Here is a 19,200-nt window from a genome sequence, read left to right on the forward strand (position 1 = left end):
CTTTTTTTATACAATTTTTAAAGGTTATATTCCATTTACAGTTATTACAAAATATTGGCTACCGATTTGTATATTCTTAAAATGTTTTGTCTAAGAGAGTCTTTAAAAATTTCTAAGATTATAAATGTCTTTTTTCTTCCTTTAGTTCTGTCAGCTTTTGCTTCATGGATTTTGAATCTATTGTTAGGTACATTCACAGTTGTAATTATGTATTTCTGAGGTATTAACCCCTTATTATTATAAAATATTACTCTTTATTTCTGGTGATACTCTCTGTCTTGAAGTCTGCTTTGCTGATATTAGTATAGCCATTTCACCTTGCTTACGATTAGAATTTTCCATCCTTTTATCGATACATTTCACTTGTCTGTGGGGTTAGTGCGCATGCTGCGTGTGTGTGTGTGTGTGTTTGCTTTAGGGATTACAATATGTATCTTTTGCTTATTACAAATATTTAATGTTAATATTGCCTTATCATACTGACTAGGACCTTCATTATAATATTGAATACAAGTGGTGAGAGTAGACATCTTTCCATTGTTCTTGATCTTAGGGGGAAAACATTCAGTCTTTCACTATTAAGAGTATTAGTTGCATGGAACACTACTCCGCTTTAAAAAAGAACAAAATTTTTTCATTATCAGCAACATGGAGGAACTTGGAGGGCATTATGGTAAGAGAAATAAGTCAGACAGAGAAAGGCAAATACTGTATGATATCACTTATATGTGGAATCTAGAAAATGCAACAAACTAGTGAATATAACAAAAAGGAAACAGACTCACAGATACAGAGAACAAACTAGTGGTTACCAGTGATGGGGGTGAGAGGGGAGAACTACAAACTACTGAGTATAAGATAGGCTTAAGGATGTATTGTACAACACAGGGACTATAGCCAATATTTTATAATAATTGTAAATTGAAAGTAACCTTTCAAAATTGTGTTAAAAATTTTTTTTTCTTTTTTGCTGCGTTGGGTCTTCACTGCTGCGCGTGGGCTTTCTCTAGTTGCGGTGAGCAGGGACTACTCTTCGTTGCAGTATGCGGGCTTCTCATTGAGGTGACTTCTCTTGTTGTGGAGCATGGGCTCTAGTTGCACGGGCTTCAGTAGTTGTGGCACACGGGTCCTAGAGCACGCGGGCTTCAGTAGTTGCAGCGTGTGGGTTCAGTAGTTGCAGCACATGAGCTTCAGTAGTTGTGGCACGTGGGCTTAGTTGCTTCGCAGCATGTGGGATCTTCCTGGACCAGGGATCGAACCTGTGTCCCCTGTATTGGCAGGTGGATTCTTAACCACTGCGCCACAGGGAAGTCCCTATAAAAAATTTTAATGCAAAGAAAAGTATTAGTTTGTAGATTTTTGGTAGATGTGCCTTATCAGGTTAAGAAAATTACTTTTTGTTTCTAGTCTGCTGACAGTTTTTGTCATGAATGGGTGTTTAATTTTATTAAATGTCTTTTCTGTATCAATTGTTATAATCATGTAGCTTTTCTTCTTTATTCTTTTGATATTGTGAGTTACATTGATTGATTTTTTGAATGATGAACTAGGCTTGCATCCCCCTGAGATAAAACCCCACTTGATCATGATGTATTACCCTTTTTACATTTTGCTGGATTTCATTTGCTAGTGTTTTTTTGATGATTTTGCATATGTATTCATTAAGGATATTGGTTTGTAGTTGGTTTTTTTTTCCTTCTGTAGCTTTGTTGGGATTGGTATTAGGGTAATGCTGGCCTTATAGAATGAATTGGGAAATATTTCTTCCTCTTCTACTTTCAGAAAGAGTTTGTATACAAGCAGTATTGTTTCTTCCTTAAATGTTTAGTAGAATTCGTGAATGGAGATATCTCAGCCTGGAATTTTCTTTATTGGAGTGTTATAAACTATGAACTTATTTTCTTTAATAGATATTGGACTATTGAGGTTATCTATTTCTTCTTGATTGTGTTTTGGTAAGTCATATCTTTCAAAGAATTTCATTTCATCAAAGTTGTCAAATTTATGGAAATACAGTTTTCTTAATGTTCCCATTTGATCTTTTAAATGTCTGTAAAGGGTTCTGAGTTACCAATTCTAATGTGTCAAGGGTTTTCCATACATCACCAAGCCACTCTCCAACATCAGGTGAGTGTCCCACAATTCAACTCAATTCTGACACTGTCTACCCAGAGATAGCATCAGATTCCACAGGTTAAGAGTTCAGACCGACAGCATTGCCCCTTCTCCCCCATTTGATCCAATGTGAGTCCAGGGGGTTACCTGTGCTTCTGACCAACCAGCTATCGGAAGTTCCAACAACTCCCTCTTTGGTTCTGATTAATTTGCTAAAGAGGCTCACAGAGCTCAGAGAAAATGTTTACTTACTAGATTACTGGTTTATTATAAGAGAATGTAGCTCAAGAACAGTCAGGTGGAAGAGATGTATAGGGCAACGTATGGAGAAAGGGCACAGAGCTTCTGTGCTTTCTGAACATGTCACTCTCCCGGAATCTCCATGTGTTCACCACCCTGGAAGCTCTCCAAACCCCATCATTTTGGGTTTTAGGTAGGCATTACATAGATATAATTGATTAAATCATTGGGCATTGGTGGTTGAACTTGATCTCCAGCCCCTCTCCTCTCCTCAGAGGTTAGAGGGGGTGGAAAGGACTGAAAGTTCCAATCTTTTATTCACATACTTGGCTCCACTGGTAACCAGTCTCCACCCTTAGGTGCTTCCAAAAGTTACCTCATTAACATGACAAAAGACACCTGATCACTTTTATCATTTAGGAAATTCCAGAGGTCTTAGGAAATTCCAAAAATGCGACAAAGACCAAATATATATATTTTTATTATAAATCACAATATCACTGTCTGTAAAGTCTATAGTGATATGCCCTGTTTCATTCTTGATATTGGTAATTGGTATCTGCTCTCTTAGTCTGCTTAGAGATATATCAATTGTATTGATCTTCTCAAAGAACCGCCACTGGGTTTCATTGATTTTTCTCTATCATTTTTCTGTTTTCCTTTTAATTGATTTCTGTTCTTTATTATTTACTTTCTTCTGCTTTCTTTGAGTTTAATTTGCCCTTCATTTTCTAATTTCTTAAGATGGAAGCTTAGGTCATTAATTTGAGATTATTTTTTCTAATATAAGTATTTAAAGTTATAAATTTCTAAACACTAATTACATTACACAAATATTAATTGCTGGGCTTCTCTGGTGGCCCAGTGGTTGAGAATCTGCCTGCCAATGCAGGGGACACGGGTTCAATCCCTGGTCTGGGAAGATCCCACATGCCGCGGAGCAACTAAGCCCATGCGCCACAACTACTGAACCTGTGCTCTAGAGCCCATGAGCCACAACTACTGAGCCCTTGTGCCGCAACTACTGAAGCCCGCGTGCCTAGAGCCCATGCTCCACAATGAGAGAAGCCACAGCATTGAGAAGCCTGCACCGCAAAGAAGAGTAGCTCCTGCTCGCTGCAACTAGAGGAAGCCCGCGCGCAGCAACAAAGACCCAACACAGCCAAAAATAAATAAATAAATTTATTTTAAAAAATATTAATTGCTTATAATCTTATCATCATTCAATTAAAAATATTTTCTGATCTCCTTTGTGACTTCATCTTCAACCTAAGGATAATTTAAAAGTTTGTTGTTCAGGAATTCCCTGGCGGTTATGGCTCTGAGTTTTCACTACAGGGGGCACAGTGAATCCCTTGTCAGGGAACTAAGGTCCCGAAGGCCTCATGGTGCGGCACAAAAAAAAAAAAAAAGTTTGATTTTCTAATATTTGGAGATTTCCCAGTTATCTTTACCTAATTGCATTTTAGTTTAATTTAGTTATGGATAGCAAACATCCTTTGTATGATTTCAGTTTTTTGTATTTCTTAAGGATTGTTTTATAGTAAAATATGTTTTATAGCCAAAAATCTAACCAGGTTAACGTTCTGTGTGTACTTGAGAAGAATGTACATTCTGCTGATGTTGGGGCAGGTGGTTCTATAAATGTCATTTAGGTCAAGTTAGTTATAGTGCTGCTCAGGTCTCCCATGTCCTTACTGATTTTCTGTCTACTTGTGTTGATTACTGAGTAGGAATGTTGAAGTCACCAGCTATAATTGTGGATTTGTTTACTTCTCCTTTCAGTTTTCAGTTTTTGCTTCACGTATTTTGCAGCTCTGCTGTTAGGTGTTTACACATTTTACATTGTTATTTTTTTGTGAATTGACCCATTTAGCATTACATACTGCCCCCTCTTTATTCCTGGTAATTAATACTCCTTGTTTTGAAATATACTTTGTCTAATACTAATATAGCCACTCTGGCTTTCTTTTGATTAGTGTTTACATGATGTGTGTTTTTCCATCCTTATACTCTCTATTTCTCTGTGTCTTTATCGTTAAAATGGGCTTCTTATAGATAGCAAATAGTTGCATCTTGCTCTCTCTAGTCTGACAGTCTCTGCTTTCTAACAAGAATGTTCAGTCCTTTTACATTTAATGTTTACATTTAATGTGATTTTTGACATGGTTGAGTTTGGATTGGCAGTTTAGCTATTTTTTTCTCTTTGTTTCACTTGACTGTTTGTGCCTTCTGTTTTTTAGTATTCTATTTTAATTCCTTTGTTTACTTTTTAGCTGTATCTCTTTGCTTTACTTTTTAAATTGAGGTGTAATTAACCAACAGTAAAATGCAATATATTTTTGAATGTTTGCTCTATTGATTATAATATGTATCTTGAATTTATGACATCTACTTAAAGTTTATAGTCATGTTAAATACGGGAACTTTTCAACAGTATAGTGTCACTATTTCCTTGTCCTTTTGCTATTACCATAATATATAATAACTCTACATATAACTCTCACAATTGCAATTTTATAATTTTAGTTTTAAACAGTTAATGTCTCTAAAGAAATGAAAAGAAGAAAAGAAATATGTGTATAATTGTGTTGAAGGTCTCCAAACCACCCCAGGTTTGGTGATTTGCTGGAAGGACTCATAGGACTCAGCATATAGTTGTACTCACAGCTAAGATTTATTACAGTGAAAGGATACATATCAAGCACAATCAGTAAAAAGAAATGGCTCCCGGAGCAAAAACTGAAGGAAACCGGACACAAGCTTCTGATGAAATAAAATGTGTATTTTAAGGCAGGACAAGAAAATTTAAACATAAAGTTCTGTCTCTGTGTCCGTTTGGGCCTCCTCCCTCCCTCCTTGTGTGCATCTGAATTACACATTAACCAGACCTCCTCAAAGATGGGAATGCCTGCTGGATCATAAAGATCGATTTTTTCCCCCTTTTTTCTGGCACTAGCAATGTAATTTTTTAAAAGAATACCATTCCCAACTCTGTAGCGAGCCATAGTGACTTACTGTTGTTCTCTGCCTTTGTACGTGCTTACCTGGACTATATATCTTTGGTGAACTTTATGTAAAATATCAGTATGTCACTTTGATGTATGATTCTTTGTCTTGAGAATGTATATGACTGTGCCTTTGACTTCTAACGGGCATAACAGTTCTCAGAACTTCTGAGAGTCTATCTCCCAGGTTATAATCCTCAGTTTGGCCCAAATTAAATACCCTTTTCTCTTCTTAACTTGATTGTTAGTTGAATTTTTCTTGACATTTCCAAGAATCCTCTCCTAGTGGAGTCACATAGGACATGTTTAATCCGTTTAGCAGTAACTTGTAAGAACAAGCACAAATTGTTGTCTACAGGGAAGCTCGTCTGAGTCTAGGAGTCCAGGGTTTTTATTGGAGACGGTTCATGTAGGCACAATTTCAGTCACTAACATTCCTGACTCTGAGAAGTAAACAGATGTTCAGCATAAACTGTATTTCTGTTAACAGTTTGGGCACAATGAGACTGCCTTATTGCTTTTTATGGGAAGTTTTATGTCAGTGTAGGGACAGTTTACCATTCAAATTCTGGGACCAGTGAAAAGTCAAACTTGCAAGCAGGTCTTTCTAAAGATAGTAGTCTTAGGCCTGCTATGTTAACTGTTTTCTACACAATAGACTTTTATATTTACTTATCTAACATTTCCACTTGTCCACATTCCTTCCTACAGATCTTGTATATAGTGAATGTGTTCCCTCAAAATTCATATGTTGAAAGGCTAACTCTCAATATAATGGTTAGGAGATGGGGTCTTTGGTAGATGATTAGGTCATGAGGGCAGAGCCCTTATGAATGAGATTAATACCCTTATGAAAGAGCTCCTTGCCCCTTCTGCCAGAGGATACAACCAGACTATGGCCTTAAGAAACAAGAAGTGAGCCTTCACCAGGCACCCAGTCTTCTGGCGCCTTGATCTTGGACTTGTCAGCCTCCAGAACTGTGAGAAGTAAATTTCTGTTGTTTGTTAGCCACCCAGTTTATGGTATTCTGTTATAGAAGCCTGAACTAAGACAAGATCCAAGTTACCCTCTAGTGTCATTTCCATTACCATGAAGAACTTCCTTTAGTGTTTCCTGTAGTGGAGGTCTGCTGGTGATGAATTCTCTCAATTTTTGTTTATCTGAAATATCTTTATTTCCTCTTCATTTTTGAAGGGTAGTTTCATTGGAGATACACTTCAGTATTGAATATCTTTCTTTTAGTGCTTTAACTATTTGTTCCATTGTCTTCTCATCTTCATTTTTTTAAATTAAAGACTATTATTTATTTATTTATTTTGGCTGTGTTGGGTCTTCGTTGCTGCACACAGGCTTTCTGTAGTTGTGGCGAGTGGGGGCTACTCTTCATTGAGGTGCGCAGGCTTCTCATTGTGGTGGCTTCTCTTGTCGTGGAGCAGGGGTTCTGGGCACATGGGCTTCAGTAGTTGTGGCATGTGGGTTCAGTAGTTGTGGCTTGCGGGCTCTAGAGTGCAAGCTCAGTAGTTGTGGCTCACGGACTTAGTTGCTCCGCAGCATGTGGGATCTTCCTGGACCAGGGCTCGAACCTGTGTCCCCTGCATTGGCAGGCAGATTCTTAACCACTGCACCACCAGGGAAGCCCTTAAAGACTATTTTTTAAAAGCAGTTTTAGATTCACTGCAAAATTGTGAAGAAGGTACAGAGATTTCCCAAATACTCTGTTCCTCCTCACATGCATAGGCTTCCCTATTATCAACATCCCCAACCAGAGTGGTATGTTTGTCATAATTGATGAAACTATATTGACATATCATAGTCACCCAAAGTCCATAGTTTACATTAGGATTTACTCTTTGTGTTGTACATTCTATGTGTTTGGACAAATGTATAATACAAATGTATAACGACATGTAGCCATCATTACAGTATCATACAGGTCCACTGCCCTCAAAATCCTCTGTGCTCTATTAATCCCTCACCCCTCTATCCCTGGCAAACAGTGAACTTTTTACTGTGTCCATAGTTTTGCCTTTTCCAGAATGTCATATTGTTGGAATCATATAGTATGTAACCTTTTCAGATTGGCTTATTTCACTTACTGATATGCATTTAAGGTTCCTCCATGTCTTTTCCTGGCTTAATAGCTCATCTTTTTAGCTCTGAATAATATTCCATTGTCTGGATGTACCACTGTTTATTTATCCACTCACCTCTTGAAGAACATCCTGGCTGCTTCTAAGTTGTAACAATTATGAATAAAGCTGCTATAAACATCCATGAACAGGTTTTTGTTTGGATATAAGTTTGTAACTCATTTGTGTAAATACCAAAGAGCATGATTGCTGGGTGGTTATGGTAAAAGTATGTTTAGTTTTGTAAGAAACTGCCAAACTGTCTTCCAAGGTAGCTGTACATTTTGCATTCCCACCAGCAATGAATGAGAGTTCTGTTGCTCCACATCCTTGGCAGCATTTGGTATAGTATGTGTTCCAGATTTGGGCCATTCTAATAGGTGTATAGTGATATTTTGTTGTTTTAATTTGCATTTCCCTGATGACGTATAATGTGAAACGTCTCTCTGTATGTTTATTGGCCGTCTATATACCTTCTTTGGTGAGGTGTCTATTAAGGTTTTTGGCCCATGTTTTACTTGGATTGTTCATTTTCTTTTTCTTTCTTTTGGCCGCGCTGGGCATGGCATGTGGGATCTTAGTTCCCCGAAAAGGGATCGAACCCGGGCCCTCTGCATTGGAAGCGCAGAGTCTTAACCACTGGACCGCCAGGGAAGTCTCTCATTTTCTTACTGTTGAGTTTTAAGAGTTCTTTGTATATTTTGGATAATAGTCCTTTATCAGATTTGTCTTTTGCAAATATTTTCTCCCAGTCTATGGCTTGTCTTCTTATTCTCTTGATGTTAACCCTCATTGAGCAGAAGTTTTTAATTTTAATAAAGTTGAAATTATCAGTTATTTCATTCATGGATCGTACCTTTAGTGTTATATCTAAAAAGTCATCACTATATCCAAGGACATCTGGTTTTTCTCCTATGGTATCTTCTAAGAGTTTTATATAGTTTTGTGTTTTACATTTTAGGTCTATATTCCATTTTGAGTTAATTTTTCTGAAAGATGTAAGGTCTGTCTCCAGATTCATTTTTTTTTCCCATGTGAATATCCAGTTGTTCCAGCACCATTTGTTGAAAAGACCATCTTTGTTCCATTGTATTGCTTTTTTTCCTTTGTCAAAGATCTGTTGAATATACTTATGTGGGCCTATTTCTGGGCTCTCTATTCTGTTCCATTGGTCTATTTGTTTCTTCTTTTGCCAGTACCACACTGTCTTGATAATGTAACTTTATAGTAAATCTTGAAGTCAGGTAGTGTCAGTCCTCCAACTTTGTTTTTTTCTTCAACATTTTGTTGGCTATTCTTGGTCTTTTGCCATCTATATAAACTTTGGAATTAGTTTGTTGATATGCACAATGTAAGTTGCTGGGATTTTGATTGGGATTGCATTGAATCTACAGATGAAGTTGGGAAGAACTGACATCTTGATAATTTTGAGTCTTCCTATCCATGTGCATGAACTGTCTCTCAATTTATTTAGTTCTTGTATTTTTTCTGGGTATTACACTTGAAATTTAGTTTACTAATTTTAAGTTGGGACCTCAATTAACTAATCTATACATTTTTTTCAAATCTGTTCCTTTTTTTTAGGTCATAAATAAGGTCCATCTTAAGGCAAATCATATTATAAAGAGAGATGTTAATGAACATTTAAGAATCAAGACTGTCTACGATAAAAGTATTGAAGAGTAAGTACATCATTATTTGTCATCTTTTTTTTTTTTTTTTTTTTGCAGTACGCAGGCCTCTCACTGTTGTGGCCTCTCCCGTTGCGGAGCACAGGCTCCAGACGTTTAGGCCCAGCAGCCATGGCTCACGGGCCCAGCCGCTCCGCGGCATGTGGGATCCTCCCGGACCGGGGCACGAACCCGTGTCCCCTGCATTGGCAGGCGGACTCCCAACCACTGCGCCACCAGGGAAGCCCCTGTCATCTTTTTTTATTAAGAATCAAACTATTGAAAATATTTTCATCTGTTACCTGGAGTTCTATAAATGGAAGTAGATGCTAGTGTACCCTCAAAATGGAATTAAGCTAAATATGCTTTTTAGTTTAGAAAGATGAAGGCCATGGGATATGATTTAAATCTATACATCATGAATAATTTAAGCACACCAGTGTGTGTCTACTTATGTGGTCAATAACAGACCTGGAAGGCACTTAAGTACTTGGAGGAACAATAAGACAAAATACTAATACAATAGTAAGAACATTTACAAAATTATTAACCAGAGAGATGATATAGCCTAATTTTTAATTTAGAGTAAGAGGGCGTCCAGAAAAGAGATAAATTATGAATCTGTAGTAGTTTATGAAGAGCTATTGGGAGTAGGTGATGTCTTTCCCTATCTTTAACTTCCCAAATGAATGAAACAGTATGTGATCAACTCTTAAATGCTCATTGAGATTTAGAGGGACTGATATGGCATGCTTCCACAAAGCATTCCTTGGGACTCCTGCCAGTTGTATTCTGAACAAAAATGAGATAGTGGTTTGCCCTCAGCATGGCAATCTTTATGTTTTATGTCATCATTTTCAGGTTGCTCCCTGAGAAAAGACACCTTGTAAAGGTATGTAATAAATACTCATAGCTTGAATTGGACACTTAAAATGGTGCATTTTATTGTATGTAAATTTTACTTCAGTAATGAAAAACATACACATAACTATTCTGTGAATGACTGAATAAAAGGTGTTGGTAGTGAATGTATTTCTGTTATCACCAAGGTGTTTTTATGATGCACTCACCAAAACTTTGTTCATATTTGATATTAAGTTAGTCTTCTCATTTTATAATTTGATATTAAATCATTCTCATATTTTTACTTGTCCTCTTAAGTTTTAGGGGAGCAGAGCATGCTTCAGATAGGATGAAAAAGATGATGTTTTAAAAACATTGAGAACACTATTCTCTTGGTGGAAATGCTCATTCTCATGAAGATTAATTGGCCTGATAGTATGAAATGCCAAGGTCATTTATAGAGGTGCTAGCCTCATAAGTTTTTTAACTGTTACAGAGGCACACACACACATTAAGCCACTTCATTATGGGGTCACAGAAATGGGTGAGGCTAAAGTAGATCTTCTAAATATATGATTTTCTTAACATAAACTACCTTCATGTTGGAATAATCTAAATCAGTCTCAAATTTAAAGTAATATTAATAGTTATGATTTATGTTTTATAATATTCTATTTAAATGGGGTAGGGAAGGAACTTTCTGGTGTTCTTTCCTCCAAACTAAACTAGTAAATGAGGAAATTCCTTTGCTCCTAGACTCAATCTTTCCCTAGCCCTAGTCACACAACTTTTGACTAGTACCTATATTCCAGAATTATAAGGCTTTTTCCTTCTTTCCCCTTAGTCATTAATATCCTATGCTTACTTGTTTTAAATATAGTTTATCTTTTAGCTGTAATTCTGACTGGTTTTTTTTTTCCAACTTTTATTTAGACCAAACTTTTTCCACAAGCTGTTTCTTATTTAGAGAAGACTTTTCAGGTTCGTAGACCTGCGGGCACCATATTACTTAGTAGGTATGTCACATTACACACAGGTCATTTTCTTCAGTTGTTTAGTATTTAGTACTCTGCCCACCCCATTCTGTCAGTATGGCAAATTGTGAGTTTTATACTGGAGTATTTTATTATGCTGGTTCCTGGAGACCAAACTGTAAGATATTTAAAAAGAATAAAAGAGCATCTGTTGGGTAATCATTCTTTTCCCGATTTTCCATTATGAGGTGACCCACTGGATCTTTTCCTTGGGTATAGTTGTACCCTTTTTCCCATATCCCCTTCCTTCATGTGTACAGTATTGGCTTTTTCCCATATCCCTTTTTCCCATATCCCCTTCCTTCATGTGTACAGTATTGGCTTTTGAAGTATTTCAGTGTTTGAAAACCCAGATCAGAAGAATTTGCCATGGAACCAAAATTCTTTGTTAGACTACTTTTCTAACTAAAATAGTAACTATTATAAATGAAATAAACATAGCAGCTACTAGTTCTTTACAATGTTTTAACTGCTGTGAACTCATCTTTATTTTTTTTTTGTAATTAAACTTTGATGTACGAATGAACTGAAGACAATGTGCAACAAACCAATACCAATACCTTCGGAAGGAAAATGATCACCATAGATGCTGTACTGGGGAATGTGCAGAGCATACAAGATGTGGCCCCGTTATAGTGCCTGAGGAGCACCTCCAGGTATTTCACCCTGCTTTTAGCAATGTTCTTATTCTTTAGGATAAACTTATGACAGATTTTCAATCTGTGATTGTCACTAAGCAGATTTTACAGACTTAAGTTCAAAAGCTTCATTCTCTACCAAAAGTAATCACAGTTAGGTGTGCTGATTTTATTCTTTCATTGGTTTTCAAGTGAATTTAATTATTTTTTTCTTTTTTCAATTTATCTCTGAGGCTGCTGAATCGTTTCTGCTTAGGACTTTATCTTTGCCCTCCAAAACATCTTTTAGCAGCTATATACCTCAGAATTTTTAAAGGGCAATTTAACATTATCTCTTCAAATAAAAATAATGTGTATGCTTTAACCCAACCTGGAAATGTATTCCATAAAAATACTTATAACTATGTAATATATGTTCAAGGATATTCTTTGCAAAACTATAAATATGCCTATATTAATATTACTTAAGTTATGGCATAACCACATAATGGAGCACTACACAACTGTTAAAGAATGAAGTAGAAGGACTTCCCTGGTGGTCCAGCGGGTAAGACTCTTTGCTCCCAATGCACGGGGCCCAGGTTCAATCCCTGGTTGGGGAACTAGATCCCACATGCATGCCGCAACTAAGAGTCTGCATGCCACAACTAAGATCCGGTGCAGCCAAAATAAATGAACAATATTAAAAAAAAAAAAAGAACAAAATAGATCTTTATATACTGATTTGGAAAGATAGTTAAGCTTTTAAATGGAAAAAAAAGTTGTAAATCAGTATGGGTAGTTAGTCTATTTCATTTAAAAATTAAAAATTATCATCAATTATTCAGCTTTCAGTAAAGCTGAAATAAAAGCATAAAAAATAAGAAGTGTATACACACATATAAAAAATTATGAAGTAATCTGGAGGTATACATATATAAAAAATCTGGAGACACATAAAATTTTAATGGTTTTCATTGAGTTGGATTATGGAGGGCTTTTATTTGTTAACTTATACATTTTTGTAATGTTCTGATTTTTCATATTAAGCATCTATTATTTGTATCAGAAAAAATATAAAAAGTTTAAATGTGTAAACCAGAAACCCAATTTATTTATACCTATATTTTGGAAAATATGATTATTGCTTTAGCTGCTTTTCTCTATTGAGCTGTGTTCTCTCATTACTTTTAGAAAATGAATACATTATTAAACATTGACTTTGTCAGCAAAATTAAGCATATAGTTGAAGTTTACTTTATAATTTTTTTCTCAGAGTATTTGAAGCTCACTAAAGGCTTTTGGCACTAATACAGCTAACTTACTCAGCTTCCATTTCTTTTATCAAATTTCTTGAAAGCATAGAGGGTTTGGGGAACATGTTTAAAAATTGAAACAACCTGTTAATTACATATTTATCTCTTTTCCTGAGACATTTAGAGATATTTCGTAGACATTTTAAGGCATATTTCTTTGCTTTTTTTTCTAAGGTATTTTTGTTTTTAATTCTTTTGGCTTTTTCAAATTCTGCTTTCTACTTATCTTCTTGGGGGTCCTGATTTTTTTTTTTAAATAAATGAGAGATCATGTAAAGAATGCTATTAAATCACAGCTTTTCTTAATATCAACTATTAACAGATTAAAGTAATTGAATTTTAAAATTATAAATACATGTATTAGAGAAGCAAGAGTAAACAATGTAATGAAATGAGAATTTCTGTCTTTTCTCTCTCTGCAAGCATCACCTATGCCTTAAAAAAAACACCATTTACTGATTTTCCTATTTATAATTTGGAGATTATGATTGTTTAGGAACTTTGATATAAGAAGTTCTCTAAAAAACGTATGTTAAAAGGGCAAAGTTTGCTTAGAAAACTAGAAACAAAGGTAATATTACAAGATGACTTTAACTTTTTACCTTATATACTTTCGTATTATCTGAATTTTTAACAAGATACATGAATTACTTATAATAGGAAAATACTTCCAGTAAATAAAGTTTTTTATTAATTAGTTTTGAAGTAACTATAGATTCACGGGAAACTGCTAAAAAAAATGTGTACAAGAAGGTCCCTTGTAATTTTCACCTAGTTTCAGGGTTTAATAAAACCTTTTCTATTGCTGTCTTTTTTGTACCGTGGTTGCATGCCCTTTATAAATAGCAATTGTTTGTTTTAATTAATATTATACATTTATGATTATAGTATATAAAGTAGAAATTTTAATAAAATAAATTTAAAATTAGAGATAGGAATTGAGTAGAGAGAGGTATGAATTTTGATAAAAGCTGAAGGATAATAAATAAAAATTAAATCATACATATTTAGAGTCTGGATTCATTATAAATTAAAAGTCCTGATAGCTAACCTCATCTCTGGTCTGTTTTTCCGTTGTTGTCCCCCATGGGCATAGCAATGCAGAGTCTGCTGTGGGGGTAAGTGGCCCTGTGGAGCAGTGGGTGTGCCAGACCAAGAGGGAGTCCGGGATGCAGACTTTGTTCTTTATGTTGGTGCTCTGGCCACTGAGAGGTGCAGCCATGAAAACATCATCTCTTATGCAGCCTATTGTCAGCAGGAAGCAAAAATGGACAGGTAAACTTTCCCCTGAGACTTATTTCCCAAGATCTAAAATAAGAACTCTTAAAACATATTCTAAGTGTTGAGAGTACAAGAAGTTTGCATTTGCGAGATTACCTCCAGTAGTAAGAAATGGCATACTGCCTGGATTGGGGTGTGGTGGGGGAACCAGGTTATACAACTGCTATGCATATGGTAATATAAGTACCAATTCCAAAGGAAAAGTCTACTGTCAATAGAATTTTCTTTGAAAGTGATGACACCTCTCTAAGGAAACAATTTGAACTTTAATTTTAGCACTTCTGTGCTGAACTGTAAGATGTTCAAAATAACTGTTCATCTAATTGTCATATCATTATGTCCTTCACTTAGCTTAATTATCTCTAAAAAATTTAGAGTCCCGGAACTTCCCTGGCGGTCCAGTGGTTAAGTCTCCACACTTCCACTGCAGGAGGAGCCACTTCAGTCCTCGGTTGGACTAAGATCCCACATGTTGCTTGGCCAAAAAAAAAAAAAAAAAAAGGACTCTTTTTTTTTTTTTTTTTTTTTTTTTTGTGGTACGCGGGCCTCTCACTGCTGTGACCTCTCCTGTTGTGGAGCACAGGCTCCGGACATGCAGGCTCAGCGGCCATGGCTCACAGGCCTAGCCGCTCCCTCTTTTTTATTTAAAAAATATTTCAAAAATTTTTTCTCAGTGAAGCAGCCTTGAAATAAAGTTGTTATGCATACAGAAGATTGCCTGTTACACACCAGACAAATCAGTTAAAGGCAGTAGAAACTGGTATGTCTCAGTATAGTTTGTATGTGACGTTCTCAAATCTAGGAGAGTTAATGTGACCACATTCAATGGTCCAGTGAATGTAAGGACCGTTGCCGAGTTCCTGAACATTCATCTACCTATCAAAATACTAGCTGACTTTAAAGAGCTGTTTCAGTTCTATTGATAGCTAATTAATTTAAGGAAAAAATGAAATTATTAGTAGGACCAAGTATCCAATACAAAGGAAACACTAATATATGCTTCAGAATTATACTGTCAATACTGAAGGTGGTAAGGAGGTCAAAATCAGCATCATGGATTATGAAAGCAGTCTGTTAGCATGTTACTATATAATTATTGATCCATGAAATAAACTCAAAAATCTTTAGCTTCTGAATGTTGAGAATGCATCGAGTCAAATATTTATTACTGAAGAAGGAAGTGCTATATGGTTTTGAAGATGTATATGTACTGTTGTTTAGTAAAAAGGATATATGTATTTAATAGATTGTTCCTTTTTTCCTGAGAAGCTGTCATTAAATTTATGAAATTTTATAATTACTGGTGTCTCAATATCAAGGAAATATGGTATTTGAAGTGCTAAATGAATGACAAGTTACTTGATAAAATGAGATACTTCTTAAAGTAGGTGTCTTTGAGAAATATACCTTCATAATAGCAGTGCTGCAGAATCATGGCTCTTCATCTTAATTTGACCTAAACCATATGGATTGTGCACACACACAATCTCATTTTTAATATACTGTTGAGTGTCAGAAGAACATTGCAAAACAGTGTACATAATACGATTTCATACTTGTTTTAAAAATCTGTGTATGGGGCTTCCCTGGTGGCGCAGTGGTTGTGAGTCCGCCTGCCGATGCAGGGGACACGGGTTCGTGTCCCGGTCCGGGAGGATCCCACATGCCGCGGAGCAGCTGGGCCCGTGAGCCATGGCAGCTGAGCCTGCGCGTCCTGAGCCTGTGCTCTGCAACGGGAGAGGCCACATCAGTGAGAGGCCCGCGTACCGCAAAAAACAAAAAAAAAAAAAAACAAAAATTCTGTGTATGGACTTGAATGTGCTAAGGTAAAAGTCAAAAATAATTAGGATTACCCACTATCCCAATTTTCTCGGGAGTACCCTTGGTTTAGCCCTGAAAGTCCCATATCTCGGGAAATCCCTCAGTCCTAGGCAAACCAGGATGGCTGGTCACTCTAAAAAATAAAGCACCCCAATTGTTGATAGCAGTTACCTGTGATAGTGGAATTTAGTGGTGGTAGTTTGTAAAATAGGGAATTTTTACCTTTTTCTTCATACATTTCTATATGTTTGGATATATAGCTTTTTCCAATGAGCTTTAATTACTTTTTTAAACAAAAGACATGTTAAAGTGAACCTTATGTATTAGGAACAGAATGGCTTCCCTGGGGAAGTAGGGAGAGGGATATAAAATCCCATGCTGAGATGGGTCTGGATTAGTTCATCTCCTTTCAGCATCTGATAATACTGAAGGTACTTAAAGTATCTAATTGTCTTTTGGGGAGAGAATCCAACATAGGAGTTATCACACAGATGAGAATCCCATAGCCCAGAGATGCATCTCACTTTCTTTTCACTGCTATTATATTTCTTTAAGGCACTTGAACATTTGGTTCACTTTAGGTGTGAATGACTAGCTGAAAGAATAAATGTTCCTCGTGTCAGTGAATCTGAAGCTACTCATGTATGTATTCTCATACATGGGGAAAATTTTGGTTGCTTATGAGGAGAATGTTGATGTTAGAAGAGCAATATCTTAAGTTGTTCTTTTTGAATCTTTTTAGTAGTAGTGAAACTTTCCTTCAAAACTGCTATATTGCATTAATTCATTCCATAAATATTTGAGTGCTTAATATGTTGCCAGCAGACTAGGTGAACAAAATAGACACGTGTACCTGTCTCATGGAACTTACAAATTACAGAGGGAGTCAGATGTTAGTTAAATACTGATACAAATAGACATGTGACTTCAAATATGATAAATACTTTGTAGAAAAAGACAGGGTGTTGCACCATAAAAGAGAACAAAAGGGGGAAACATAATTTAGATCAACTGGGCAAAAAAGGCCTCTTTGAAAAAATGAAACTTTAGATATAACCTGAAAATCGATAGGCTTCAGCCAAATAAAGAGCTGGAGAAAGAGCTTATGTTAGGAAAATGCTGTGTCTACCTGTTGCTCTTAGAAGCCACTCCAGTGGAAACTGTGCTTGAGGATGAGAGCTTTAGGGGATGCGTTGGAGGGAGAAGTAGACAGGGCTGTTTCATTCTAAATGCAGTAGGGGGCTTCCCTGGTGGCTCAGTGGTTGTGAGTCCGCCTGCCGATGCAGGGGACGCGGGTTCGTGCCCCGGTCCGGGAAGATCCCACATGCCGCGGAGCGGCTGGGCCCATGAGCCATGGCCACTGAGCCTGCGCGTCCGGAGCCTGTGCTCCGCGGCGGGAGAGGCCACAGTGGTGAGAGGCCCACGTACCGTGGAAAAAATAAAAAAAATAATAAATGCAGTAGGAAGTTCCTGACAGGGTTTAAGCCTGATAGTGACGTTTATTTTATATCTTAGAGGTCACCGTGGCAATATTTTGGTGAGTGAATTATACTCATACTTTTCTAAGTGCAAGTCTGTTGTTTTCAAGTATGAAGAAAGTGCACTGTATGTTTTTTTAACTAAATAAGGCAAATGTTACTCTGTAAATAGGCCATCACCATTTGGGGAGGTTTGTGGTATTTCTATGGTAAAATGTTGAGGTAGTGTTGGGAGAAATACCTTGGGGTTCCTTACTGTTTGTCACAGCTTTTGAAAGGCAGGTGGGTGCGTGGTGAAACTGATTGAATTACTGTGGGTCCTCGTGAGCTCTTGGACTCTCAAGTTCCAGGCTCAGAAAGAGATATAGAATTCTGTAGATTCTAGAAGGTATAGAATACTGTATGAAAGAAGATAATAGGAAGATAAAAAACTTTATGTTGGGCTTCCCTGGTGGCAGTGGTTAAGAATCCACCTGCCAATGCAGGGGACATGGGTTCGAGCCCTGGTCCGGGAAGATCCCACATGCCGCAGAGCGACTAAACCCATGCGCCACAACTACTGAGCCTGCGCTCTAGAGCCCACGAGCCACAACTACTGAAGCCCGCGTGCCTAGAGCCCGTGCTCTGCAACAAGAGAAGCCACCGCAGTGAGAAGCCTGCGCACCGCAGCGAAAAGTAACCCCCGCTCACGACACTAGAAGAAAGCCCATGTGCAGCAACAAAGACCCAACACAGCCAAAAATAAATAAATTCTTTAAAAAATTATGTTAATGAAGGCATTATTGGGACAGGAGAAAGGGAATAGTGAAATGGAAATCAGAAGGTTCAGCAACTTGCAGCAACCTGAATGATTTGCTTATTGTCCTCTTTTGTACCTACTTTTCCTCTCTACCTACTTGTCTGTCCCTGTGCCTATATATATAGTGAAATGCTGAAGTCAGAAATGAATTTTGCAAGAAAAATAGTGTTATAATTAAAATTTTTTAGTTCATTCCCTTTTTTGGTACATATTGACATACTTTACAAATTCACACTGAAGTATAATTAACTGACTCTATCCTCTTGAGGGAACAGCTGCTGATTAGCAATGTCATAGGAGAACACAGGTATATGTCTGGAAAGTAAAAGACAGTGAAAGTTAGATGTTATGTTGTAAAATGACATTTGATATTTCACAAAGATTTTTCTGACCTTGATCAGTTTTTGATAGAAAAATATAGGTTAATAAGTATAATACATATTGTCCTGGAATATAATTAAAAATTTAATGTCTGTTTTAACAGGCCAATTGCAGGATATGCTAACCTGTGTCCAAATATGATCTCTACCCAGCCTCAGGAGTTTGTTGGGATGCTGTCTACAGTGAAACATGAGATTATTCATGCCCTGGTAAATTTTGCTGTTAACTATTGTTCTCTCCTTCATGCCTTGATTTTCTGATTATACTCTCATTTTGATGTATATGTTAAAATTTAAGATTTTGTGGCTTCTTAGATCGTGTTCAGTAAAACCTAGTTGAATAGACCTCTGCCAGTAGACAATTTTTAATGATTAGGATAGCAGCTCGGTTGACTTATACTACCTAAAATAATGAAACAAGTAAATCCATTGGGCAAATAGGAGTTTTGAAAAAATGATTAAACTTCT

At 36.6% G+C, this 19,200-nt stretch overlaps 1 protein-coding gene across 2 annotated transcripts in view; it reads left to right on the top strand.

Moving 5' to 3' along the window:
• Positions 1-19,200, top strand: part of LMLN (leishmanolysin like peptidase) — a gene marked incomplete at both ends in the record, with an annotated part of 74,200 nt that overhangs the window by 10,936 nt on the left and 44,064 nt on the right. For both annotated transcript variants that reach the window (XM_082654686.1, XM_082654687.1), the window contains 6 exons: positions 9,078-9,175; positions 10,025-10,055; positions 10,940-11,022; positions 11,573-11,696; positions 14,070-14,248; positions 18,837-18,942. In XM_082654686.1, coding sequence (XP_082510812.1) covers positions 9,078-9,175; positions 10,025-10,055; positions 10,940-11,022; positions 11,573-11,696; positions 14,070-14,248; positions 18,837-18,942 — 621 coding nt within the window. The remainder of the gene's footprint in view (positions 1-9,077; positions 9,176-10,024; positions 10,056-10,939; positions 11,023-11,572; positions 11,697-14,069; positions 14,249-18,836; positions 18,943-19,200) is intronic.

This window comes from Grampus griseus, assembly GCF_964374135.1.
Source record: "Grampus griseus genome assembly, chromosome: 5".
Taxonomy (NCBI): Eukaryota; Metazoa; Chordata; class Mammalia; order Artiodactyla; family Delphinidae; genus Grampus; species Grampus griseus.